The sequence below is a fragment of the Schistocerca piceifrons genome, chromosome 2, assembly GCF_021461385.2.
Source record: "Schistocerca piceifrons isolate TAMUIC-IGC-003096 chromosome 2, iqSchPice1.1, whole genome shotgun sequence".
NCBI lineage: Eukaryota > Metazoa > Arthropoda > Insecta > Orthoptera > Acrididae > Schistocerca > Schistocerca piceifrons.
The window spans coordinates 452,328,735-452,342,110 of NC_060139.1; the positions used below are offsets into that span (position 1 = coordinate 452,328,735).

General features: G+C 37.2%; 1 protein-coding gene across 2 annotated transcripts in view; it reads right to left on the reverse strand.

The window, feature by feature from the left end:
* Positions 1 to 13,376, reverse strand: part of LOC124777017 (probable serine incorporator) — a 114,585-nt gene that overhangs the window by 73,669 nt on the left and 27,540 nt on the right. For both annotated transcript variants that reach the window (XM_047252269.1, XM_047252270.1), the window contains exon 4: positions 12,805 to 13,014. In XM_047252269.1, the coding sequence (XP_047108225.1) occupies positions 12,805 to 13,014 (210 nt within the window). The remainder of the gene's footprint in view (positions 1 to 12,804; positions 13,015 to 13,376) is intronic.

Sequence of the window (13,376 nt, forward strand, 5' to 3'; positions counted from 1 at the left end):
ATATAAATGGCTGACAGCTCATCGCTCATTTTTTCCTTTTCTTCAATATTGTCAAATCAATGTCCTTTCATGCCCCTTTTCATGTGTGGAAATAAGAAAAATTCACACAGAGCCAGGTCCGATGAGTAAGGTGCACGGAGCACAGGAACAATGCCACTTTTAGCCAAAAACTGTCTAACAGAGATGGCTATGCGTGCAGGTGTGGTGTTTGTGGTGGAAGAACAAGTCTCCTGCCTGCCACAAATTGGGTCTTTTATGACGAACACTGTTGCGCAATTGTCTTAAAACTTATAAATAAAAAGTTTGATTGACAGTCTATGCTCTTGGCATCTAAAATGTAAATCAGTATTGTTTTGAATGAGGTGACTGATGTCTTCCATTGGCTTTACTGCTCCATTGTTTCTGGGTCATAGCCACAGCACCATGACTCATCACCAGTAATGATCTTTGACAGAAAATCTGGATCAGTTTCAAGCTGTTGTTTCGAAGCATGACATTTTTCAACTCAACGTTCATTTTAACTGAGTCAGAACGCAAGGAACAAACATGGCAGCAATCCATTTGATTTCCAAATCTTCCGTTACAATTTGCTGAACCAAGCTTCAAGATAACCCACTAATCTCTGACAGTTTATCAATTGTCTGCCGATGATTTGTGAGCATAGACTCATGAATTTTTCAAAATTTATGTATATTCAGTCAATTGATAGACAGCTAGAACGAGGTTGTCATTAATCGACATGTCGCCATTTTTAAGTTGAGCAAGAAACTCATACACTTGAGTTTTTCCCATAACATCATCTTGGTACGCTGTTTTCAACATTAAAACAGTTTCAGCAGCATTTTTATGAAGTAGAAAACAAAATTTCACAGCCCTATGTTGTTCACTTACACTTATCACAAAAAACAAACAAAAAAACATTGCTAGCAAAAAAATCACTGTAGATAAACAGAACAAGCCAAGTTGACAACAAAGGCAGCATTGAACTGGAAATAAGTTGCACTATACATGCCTAATGGCAGAAATGCATACTACACAAGTTATGCCCAATGCAATGTTATTCTGTCCCCCACTCCCCTCTCCCTATACATTTCCTGAGGATTCTTTCAACGAATCTGTCTGGCACGTGCCTTACCTGTGATTCATTTTGTGATTATTCCACTTAAAATCACTCCATATGCATTCTCCTAGATATTTTATGGAAGTAACTGCTTCCAGTGACCATCTTGAGTCAGATAATCATACAATAAAGGGTCTTTCTGTCACTGCAGTATGTTATGTTTGTTTATGTTGAGCGTCACTTGGCACCCCTGCACCAATTGTCGATCCTCAGTAGGTCTTCCTGCATTTGACTACATTTTTCTAACACAGCAGCTTCTGAGTACAACAGCATCATCCATGAAAATCCTCATCAAATTTCCGATGTTACCTACTAGGTAATTTCCGGCTTCCACCTGGTGATCTATATCACCTACTTAGATTCTGAGTCTTGTGGATGGACAGAGTGAGCTGGGTTTCACATGATCATTGTTTTTGGAACCCATGTAGGTGCCTACAAAGGAGATTTTTGGCCAACAGAAATGCCATAATACATGACCATAAAACATGTTCCAAAATTCTACAACTGACCAATGTTAATAGGCTTATAGTTTTGCATATCCATTCAACAACCCTTCCTGGCAATAGTAATGATCTGCACTTTTTTCCAACTGCTCCTAGGGGGAGGACAAGTTCTTTTGCTAACTGTATGTAGAATCATACTGGTATCTCATCAGGTCCAGTGGCCTTCCGGGGCTCTGTTGAGCAATTTCAGTTTTCTAACCCATGGTCACTTATTTTGCTATCAGCTATTTTGCAGTTCATGCAACAATTTGAAGGAGGCACTCTTCCTCTGCAAAACAGTTTTGGAAAAAGACATTTAGTGTTTTTGTCTTTTCTGTGTCATCCTCTGTTTCAGTGCCTTTATGATCACAGAGTGTCTGGGCAGGTGGTTTCGACATGTTTACTGATTTACTCAAAGACCAAACCGTTTCAGGATTTTCTGTCAAGTTGGTGGATAGAATTTTACTTTTGAATTTGTTGAATGCTTCACACAAGGCTCTCCTCACACTAATTTTGGCTTCGTTTAGTTTTTGTTTGTTTGAGGGGCTTTGGCTATACATACATTTTCACATCTCTGAATCATTCAGACTTGTCTGTGAAAGACAAAACATCCCTCTCAAAATTCTCCTCCTACTTGACGACGTTCCCAGCCACCCACTTTACATTTGTGATTGAAAACCCGTATTAGGTTGTACATGGAATTAATGAAAATGATTTGAGTGTATTACTGCATGTGTCAGCATTAAATATTTGTGTGCATTAATTTTGTGTTAAAATGCATTTCAGAAAGAAGATAATGGTTATTTTTGGTGAAAGTACTAAGAGACTCTGCTACCTTAAACTTAATATATGAGTAAACGAGAACCTAACCCCACATTTTACATACAAAATGACTCAATGTATACAAATTTGGCACATGCAGTGATTCTGTGGTCCATAACTATTTTGTATGACGAGTTTTACCTGCATACAACTATGTGTAAGCTGTGTCTCGTGAATATAAATGTGTGGAATAAAGAACACTCGTTGGCACATTACCAATGCTGAGTAATTGTTTACGGAGACCACGAGGTAGGGTCGTCATCCTCCTAATCTCCCCAGGACATAAGCAGTGTGTGTATAGATTAAATGCTGTCTGCAAGTGAGAGAAAGCATTCTAAATGTTCATATAGCCTTTAACTGTGATGGAACATATGAACACGTTAGTATACACCCAGTGTGATGTGGGGAAGTGCCTAAGAATACACCCAGGTTGGTTAGCACACCGACCCCTCATTATCAATCCGCTGGGTGCATTCGGCCCGGGACCAGCATACCTCCCTGTACCGGAAGCTGTCACATTAACACACACAACTACCCATGCAAGTGCGGGCATGCTATCTGTTTCTCAACATAGACTCTTCAGTGAGTCTCGTAAAGTAAACACCAAAAAAGAAAAGAAAATCTGCCAATGCTAACCTGTGCACACTACTTTAGAGAAATGCCTGGATTTAGTAATCCTACAGGATCTACAGAGACTGAAAAATAATACATTTTAGGGGAGAAACCATTTGTATATCTACATATGTGCTAATATTTAAACATTTTGACCAAATATCAGATACAAATAGAACTATACAATGCAGTTTGATCTATTTCATGACATAACCCAACCAACAACAACATATGGTGTAGATAGAACTTTGTTGAAAGCAACTAAGGAAGAAGGAAACTAAACTACCAAAATGAGGAATGTACTCTCTGGAGAAGAGAAGTCTCCTCCAACTTACAGTTATTTTAAGAAGATGGGACATAAGAGACCGGACATATAGGGAAATTACATACCTATTAAAGTGTAAATATTAATAGAAATGAATACAAGCTTATAAGTATAGTGGTAAAGTTAATGAAGTGTACTTTAGCACACTCAGTACAAAGCCTATCCTGTATACCAGCCTGTAAAATCTGAACAATTTTAGCAATATCCAAGTAAGTGCTATTGTGTAATTTGATGTAACACAGGATTATTCCCAAGTACCTCCAGAGTTCAGATGATGGCTGCATGAAAACTGCACGAGATACCGAAAATAGACATGTCAGTGGATAGAGAGTATCTCCAAGTTTTTAACTCAGATTGTAGTTGGAAAATACGGGCACCTTTTGTGGCATGGTAAATGGCAACATATTTGTGTAATTCATTCAAATTGTACAAATTTTGACTGCTTGGAGCTCCACAACTTGTCAATATTTGTTAAAGGACTTTTATAAAAACCATGAACTGAATTTAAAATATTTAGTAGCTAAACTGCTATTCAGGCGTAGATCCCATTGTCAGGGTCATCTGATACAGATGACAACAAACAAACGTATGCATAGCAATATCTACAACATAACAGTTGCATACTGTGGTGGAAAATAACATTCACCCAGAATAACATTTCACTTCTTCCTCACAAGCCAATGAAAAATTTAATGTAAAAATGTTATTTGGGTAGTTAGTATGCACAGAATTTCCCACTGTGTGCATGCTGGACTGATGTAAGTGCAGATTAAAAAAAAAAAAAGCGTGAGCACAGAACGCCACATTGTGTGGTGGCAATTGAGCATCTCCACCTGCTGTGAAGGGATCACTGATGCTTTAGCATCACAGCTTGACAGTGTATAGGAAATCAAGGAACAGAGGGGCAGGCAATAACATCAATGCCCAATAAACAGTTGGAGACATAAGATCCTATTCGGAGATGTTCTTATTTATGAATTAATAAGAGATCTGTTCACACAGTATTGTAATTGTTATATACAATGAACAAACTTCAGAAGAGTTATTTAAATAGTGGTTACATCATTTTATAGCTTGTGTAGATCAGAGCTCTCTAGGGGTTCCCTTAGTTACTTGCCAGTGAATGAAAGTATAGCTGTTAATGCACTGCCTTAGCTTATTAGCTTCATAGCATACATCACAGTCTAGCACTGAAAGCGATGCACACCAATGCCCCAACCAGTTCTCTGAATGCATAATGAGCACAAGCTTCTGTGCTCATAGCTGCTGCTTATAACTTGCTACTTGCAGTTGGCAGAGGAGTCCTTACTGGCTTGCAGTCATCCATTCTGAATTGATGTAGAGTTTCTCTGATGTTATCACTTGACATAATGTAATTTTGTCAAGAGACTGACTTTGATATCCAGATAGTACCTTATGGCACCAAGATCCTTTATATCAAATCTGGCCGATAACTCATCCTCAATTTGTTTTGTCATGTCTGAGTCAGCTGAAATGATGATAATGTCATCACCATAAAAGCGTAGGAAGACCTTACTTTCCCTACACTGTCTATGAAAGTGCATGGCTCTCAATTTGTGGGTTGCAATCCAATTTATTTTGAGGTTTCATTCAACTTTGAATACTACTCTCAACCAGCTTCGTGCAGCCCATAAATGGCTTGTTCAAGTTTCACAAAATTATGAAAATGATTTGCTACTGACAGTAAAGATGACCCATTGCATTGCAAATAGGTGCAACGAAATGCCAAAACCTTATTGTGGAACAGTCTTTTCATTGTGCCTGTCTGCAACTCAAAGGGTCATCTTAACTGTTGCAACTCAACATGTCATCTTTATGGTGAGGAGCAATCTGTCATTTTCCTAGTATTGCTTTATTCTAACTTGGTGTTTCCATTGTTTGATTTCCAAGTTTACAAATTTTATTACTGGATTTCAATGTTTGGAGCCCTGCCCTCAAAAAAATTGACTATGGTTATCTTTCTCCAAACTTTCACCTTTTGTAAGAATTTGACAACCGAGTCCAGCTGTTCGATGAATTATTTCTATGCCAATTTCACAACTGAGAAACGCATGGAGATATACAACAGCAATACACCCAAGTCAAATTTGACTAACAAAGCCATGGGTAGTTAGAATGGTTCAATTCTTGCAACTGGAGAGAATTTTTCCAAAAAGTCAACAACAGTCCTTTGGTTGAATCCTCAAACAATTGTTCTTGTTTTTCTCCTCAGCAATGAGGAATCATTTGTGTATTCTTTCCTCAAAGCAATCCCTAGTCAATACCCTTTCACTTATTAGCTCTCTACAATGTCCTAGGCACTGTTTTTGGCCAATGGCCTGTTTTCATAACACATAGCTTCAAACCCCTGAACTGGACCACATAATGCTTCACTGACACTGACCTCTATTACATTTGAAATGAAGTTAGCATTATAAATTGAAACATCTGATGAATCTACATCTGGTGCAGACTATTGAGAAAGTGTGACATTTTAAGAATTATTTTTTTCATCGCGTAAGTCATCATAGGAATTGAATTCTTGCCCTTTAATGATTGGAAGTCCATCGTCTTCAAAGCTGTAGAATGGTTCATTGTCTGACAATGGCACTAGTTCCATGTTTCTATCACCACTGAAATCTCCCCCAACAAAATTCCTGTTGATGCCTCCTCTTTGGGGATGATTTGGTTCATCTTCATAGAAGTCCAGATAAGATAGTTTTGGCTCAAAACTGTAATGGTCAACGAACTTCACATCTGTTGGATGTGATTCTTGTGCACTCTTGGTACCCAAACATGGTAGGCTTTCGAACATTCTGAATAGCCTATAGAAATCCCTTCTTTGCCGTTATAGTCAAAATTTCCTTTGGAGATTCATCCAATATGAGAACTTTTTATCAAATGTGCAAAGGTGAGATAGGTCATGATTCCTTCTGTCACTCCTCATATGGAGTTACATTACACAGGGCATTAGTTAAGCAATAATTTTGGATATGGTTAGCTATGTTGATGGTTTTAACCCAAAACAATGCAGTAGCCCTGATTCTAGCACCATGTAGCAAGCCACTTCAACCAAGAAACAGTTCTTTCGTTTGACATCTCTCCTACGGTATGTTTGACTCTGTTAAGACGTCACTGTATTCCTGCCCTTTTGAGGCTGGAGTCCATTCTTCAGCTGCAGTACTCGCTAACATTTTCTGAAAACGATTTAATTTTATGACTAGTCTGATTTTCACTAGGTTTTCAAATTCAATAAATCTGTCAACAATTTCTCCTTTATGTCAATAGTAATAGATTTGGCTCCACCTGTTGTAGTTGTCTACAAAGGTCACAAAACATTTCACACTACCTTGAGATGCTTCCCTCATTGACCCACAGAAATCAGAGTAGATTAATTCCAGAAGTTAATGAGTTCCCTTTTTGTTTAGTGAAGGGAGAGGCTGCGATTTTTTTTTTTCTTCAAGGCATGTGGGGCATCTGGTCAGATGGACATCACTGAATTTCAGACCTGCCACATATTCATTTTTAAGCATCTTGATCATACCTTGTAAGTTCAAGTGGGCTAATCAAGTATGCCAGATTTGCATATCACTTTTGTAACTTGTGACTTGGCAATGATGGAAGCCCTTGGACCATTTTCTTAAATAAAACAAATTACCAACTCTGCAATCACTTCGATTTTACCATTAGTATCTTGTACAACAGCATGTGGTGATGGTGTTGTCAATAACATTTGCCACTGAAATGAGGTTGGTTCTGAGTTTTGGTACAACATGAATGAAGTTTTTTTTGGCATTATGGAGTTGGTGTCAGTAACTGCAGCTGCAATACAAATGCCACCTTTAGCTGATACTTGCAGAGCTCAACTGCCTCTAGGCACTAAATTTTCCTGCATTTCTGTATGTGTGAACATGTTTGGATCATTGGACATGCATGTTGTGCAACTACTGCCTATGTGCCAAAAAATGTTGGAGTCACAAAACCTTGAAGTAGGCTCATTCATGGAGAAACAGCAATGAGCTTTGTTGACACTGTTTGCACATAGTGTACTTAGTTTCTTCTTGAAAAAGCATTTATCTTCCAGGTGTCCTTTTTTGTTACAAAAGCTGCATTTGTATGTGGATTTTAGCTTTTGGTTTTTGTTTTGATTTTTGTTCCAATTTGTCACTGTCACTCATAGACCTTTTTAGCTTTTTCTCAAAATTTTCACCTGATTTAACAAACATTGTGCACTCATACTTTCACTGTTTTTCTGAATCCTTTGTGATGTTATGTGATTTTTACGGTCAGAGTCTCAACCTCTCGCAGACTGTCAAGGGATTTAATAGCACACTTAAAATTGCAGTAGCTATCTGGAAGACTGTTAGGCAGCATAACTGACAGTAAAATCACCATTTATGTAGACATCCATTGCTTTTGACTTGTTCACAGTGTCTAAGAATTCAGTAATATGATGTGTCACCTTATCATTAGGTTGAATTTTGTGAAATGTGACGCATTTGAGCAAAGTTGCTTTGTGAGCAGTTCCTTTTAATACAGACTGATTTGAGGCTAAGCCATACTTGACATGATTTAGTGTAGTTCTCTACTTGCGTTAGCTTGGTAAGTGACGGATAAAAATCAAGTCTGCTTTTGCTTTCCTGTCTACCACTAGCCACACTTTGTATGCAGCTTCTTCAGCAGCGAGCATCTGATCTTCACCAGTCATGGCAAGTAGTAGTATCTCTCCAGTTACAAATCCCCATATGTCATTTATAATGAGTAGTGTTTGGACTTTTATTCTCCATGTGTCATAATTGTCGTGTGACAGCATTCCCAGTCTAACTTCAAGTGCAGCAGTCATCTATGTCACTTTCATTCTATCAACAACCTCATTTTAAGCTTATGAATTTAAATTTTCATTTAATCGAAAAATGTTTCTTTTGCAGATCGTGTAACCTGGGCCCATAACCTGTTGGGATGTGGTTTGACAATACTGGCAGGACAACATCATTACAAAACAACTTTACTCATAACTCACTTGACAAAGAATAACACAGAACTACCAAGAACTGACATGAAAACGTGCAAAGCAACATCTATAGATACCGAACAGATGCATGGCAGTAAAATTTAAATCTCAACATTTATCATATCAGACATTTGTTGACTCTCCAAGCAGTTCTTTCAGGTAAAACTCTTCAATAATTCTCCATCCATACCACCTCTCTTAAACAGTGTGCCATTGACACATTCTGCTTCTATTGGTCTCAATGCAATTGCGGTTTTTTACTTTCTTCCAGTGCACCAGATCCTGCCCAGTAATATCAGTTATCCATTAATAGGTTTGTGAGCATCTATACAAGAAGCCCAATCTGAATCACCAAATAATTTAAGTATTTGACCAATGTGATAATCTGTGAGCTTGTAATATTTCTTTCAAATATCTTTGTACTCTTTTCTGCGTTCCAAGAAATTCACTTTAAATTTTGATGAATACTGTGATAACTTTGCCACTGAGTGACCTGTGTCTAGTAGAGTCCTCTATGAGCAGCTCAAGGAAATTTGGTTTCATTTCCATCATGGCCTTGGTGCTCTCGGCATTTTTACATCTGAATCTGTCAAGTAGTTGATTAATTTACTCCCTTTGAGAAAGATTAATTGTTAAGTAATCTCTGCTTTCAAACTTCACACCTACTGTGTGACACTACTCCCATGTGCTTTATGTCTAAGCACTTTTCTACAAGAGTTTCCACCTTTTGCCTCATTTCTTCACTCTGTGCTAACACAACCATGTCGTCCACATACACTGACAGAATAGCTTTCCTCTTCCTTTGCACCTTATTTGTCCTTACCATTCTGAACAAATCCCTGCTTTCCTAGTGAGTTATTTAATTGACCATTCCAGCATCTGCCACTTTGTTTCAGCCCATATATTGACTTGTTTAACTTGTAAACCAAACTTTCTTGTACCTTCCTGAAGAAACCTGGCTAGAGCATATATATATATTTTCCTTTAATATCCTATGCAGACAGTCAGCATATAGTACTAATGAATATGCCACTATTTCTAGAAACATCCCCTAGGCTGTGGCTAAGCCATGTCTCCGCAATATCCTTTCTTTCAGGAGTGCTCGTTCTGCAAGGTTCACAGGAGAGCTTCTGTAAAGTTTGGAAGGCAGGAGACGAGGTACTGGCAGAAGTAAAGCTGTGATGACAGGGCGTGAGTCTTGCTTGAGTAGCTCAGTTGGTAGAGCACTTGCCCACGAAAGGCAAAGGTCCCGAGTTCGAGTCTCGGTCGGGCACACAGTTTTAATCTGCCAGGAAGTTTCATGCCACTTTTTCTCAACACTGGCTGCTACCAAAAGATAAACTGTTTTAAAATTTGAAACAGGAGCATAAATATCTTTATTGTGTATGTCTTCAACTTGACTAAAGCCCTTTACAACTAAACAACCATCAAAAATTTGCTTCTCACCAATTGTGGTCTTTTTTAATACCCCCCTTTCCCCCGTTCTCCACTGTAATTACACCAGACTGTAGCTCGACAAATTTACAAGCATCATGACTCTTCAGGGAGTTTATCTTTTCATTCAACAGACCTATTCACTCCGCTAGATCAGAAATAACTACTTCACAACAGGGTTATTGTCATTCTTCCTTCCTCATTATTTGTGCTTCTTCAGTATAAGACTTCCTAATAGAATGAAATACCATCCAACAACATTTGCTTAAAGCGATTTTTTCTTTTGTTTTACCCTTTCTTGTCTTGCGTCGATTTCATGAAGTTTCACCATGTTCCACAATTCCTGATTACCTTAATTTAATGAATACATTTCAGACAAATTTTCCTCCTAATACGAGAAATCACAAAATTTCCCTTTAGTGTTTGAATCTCCTCTGCTATGATGTATTCCATCTTCAATACTTGGAAATGGTAATGCTCTTTCATTGTATAGTTCAATAAATCCTTTGTGTATTTTAAGTTGAGCATTTGCTATCCAAAAATTCTTTGGATAAACAGTCTACACTAAACAACCTATTTTGTTTCTGGCATTCGGATCCCATATCCATGCCCACAGATAAAATTATATAAGAATGCTTTTTTAAAAATTTAGAATGACCTCTTTGTTTGGGCACATGAATATAAATTGCACATCCTATCACGTGTAAATGTCATACACTAGGCTTTCTACCTGTCCATAATTCATAAGGCTTTTGAGGTATTTGTAATATGATCTCTTATGTTGTACGTCAGTTCAGCACACAAACTCTTTGTTAAATCACTTCCTAAGAACCGTGGCTTTACCATTTCAACAATTTATCGGCGTGATTTGTTGCGGTATATATATCATGGTTTTTCCATGCCAAATTCCTTCATATTCACAGAACTGTAACCATTTGTGAGAACAGAATTCTGGCCCATTGTCAGTGAAGATTCTCCACGTATTTTCCAGTTTGTTTTTCTGTTTGATTCTTCCATTTCTTGAATTCTTCAACCACTTCATCCTTATTTTATAAGATGCACAAATAAATATTTGTGCTTACATAATCCACACTCCCAAACTTTGAGCATCAGTTAGGACCTACAAGATCATTATGAATAAGTTATGAAGTGGTTGTTCATTCCTTTGAATTTTGCAATATAGTTTTCGTATATGGTCTGTGTTGATTTACCTGCCAGACAGACATCACACATATCTATTTCACCTTCTTCACAGTCTAATCTGAGGACTGCTTCCTTTTTTATCATATTGTTGATTGTACTTTTGCTAACATAAGTCATTTGACGATGCCACCAGTCTAGTGATTTTGAGTTAATTCATCATTTCCCAGTACATTTACTGGTCGTGTGCACAAGCCACTGTATTTTGTAATGTAAACAACCTTTCTGTTGAGTTTCACGAGTAGTCTTCCAGAGTTGTTAATTATTGTTTCTGAGTGGCTTTCTGTTTTTTGTTTTGTCATGAACTAAAGTTGATTTCAACTATAGTATTTTTGTCAATGGCTGAAAAAAAAAAATGTTCATCTGGAACTCTGATGAGTTGTCCCTAGATAAACCATCCAGTTACCACTATTCAACGTAACTGTGAAACACAAAGCACACCTACTAACAGCACCTCATTTCTTTTGCTCTTTTATTTAAATTTCCCATTTTTAGGGCAAGTTGTGGATGTGTGTGACTGACAGATGTAACAAACATGCCTATTTTTTTGTGTTATTTTTTCGTTGTTCCTGTCCTTTGTCACATGATTCTATAAGTGGCATTTTTTTATATCCTTGATTAACAGTATTAGCTTTCAAGTACACAGCAGAATGCTTATCTTCATTATATTCATATTGTCTAGCATACTGAGCAAGCAGACACCTTTAATCTGCAGCACATTTAAAATCATTATCATACAAACTGCACAAAGCTGTATCCTATTCATCTAAATGTCCACATACAATAGTCATTTCCAGGCCTCCATCTTTAATTTCATCACCAATGGTCACTAGATCTGCTACAGCTTTGTTTGTCAGTACTAGAAAATTTTCCACAGATTTACAATTCTTCATTTTTAGTGAATATTATTTCACATTTCAGTTGCACCCTGCGAAATTTGCTATCCTTCGAGGCATACAGTTTCTGAAGCTCTCCCCATACTAATTTCGGATTTGTCAAACTTTGTGTAAGCATTTGCAGTTTGTCACATATGTAAAGAACAACTTTTGCTAGGGCCTTAATTTGAAAAGATATATCTTCTTTTTTATCAGGAACTGGTACACCTTCACCAGATACATTTCTTTAATGTGAAATTTGCGAACAAAGATCGGTGTCAATGTTTTCCAAACATGTTGCACAGAAATAGTCAGCATCAAATGTTTCATCTTTGCCATACATATGGGTTTTAGAGTGGCTAACAGGCATTAATGCAGTTATATCTATTTTTTATTAGCACTCCAGGGCCCAAAACCAATGTTGAAGTGGAATAAAATGGCTGTATCTCACACATTAATACTAACTGAAAAAACTTGGGTACACCATTAAAGCAGCAAAAACTGAACTTTTTAAGAGAACAAAGACATCTCAATTCTTCACTGTCTTTTTAAAAAATTTGCAAAGATAATCCAAACTTGCCACAAAAACAGAATAAATAGAGCAGCTCTTGTCTAATTGTTTAACTCTTAACATTACTAAGTTATCACTTTTCAATACACACGTTCACTTACTATGTTCTGAAGAAAGACTGATGAATAAATGATCATTTCTCATAACAGGGTGCATATATCTGAGCATCTCAGGCAGATCTCACTACTTCAGTTCAGATTAGCTTCCTGTTTCATAGTAAATATTCTCACAGACGCAGTAACAGCTACATACAATAACTGAAGACACCAAGCATGAGAAGTTTTGAATTTCCTCAAAAGTCATCTAAAGTCATCTAAAAGCAATAACAGTAAATTGTTAATATTACACTTACCACTTCTTGGATTCAGACTCTTCATATTTTCCAACCCAATTCTCAGCCCATGAGTGGGCAAAATCCACAATCAAAATAAGCTGTATAATGATGAACAAAAATCCTCCAATCATCCCAAAATACATCCATGTTTTTCCAAATGAGCCTTCTGGTATGAAAAAAGCTCCCACAATGCCAGCTATAACCAAAAGATATTTTATGCCCCAAAACCTGAAATAATAGACAGTATATTACAATTTTACTTTGGAAATTGGATTATAATTAAATTTAACATCATATCATAATGACCAATGGTGTATTATGTGCTGGAATATTCAACTCTGCTGTATTTATGACATTTATTATTTAACTAACACTACGGATTACAGAGTTTAAACAATGGTGGTGTACACTAAGGAATATGGACAGTATGCTCACAGAAGATCCACTGTGCAAGCAAACTTTAGAAGCATACGCTTGAAGAAGATACTAACAACAGCTATAATGACATGAAGCCCCATCTCTGCCTAGCAGAAAGTGAACTTGTTACGAAAGTGTTATGCAGGTCACTAGTAATGCTAATGCGACAAGTA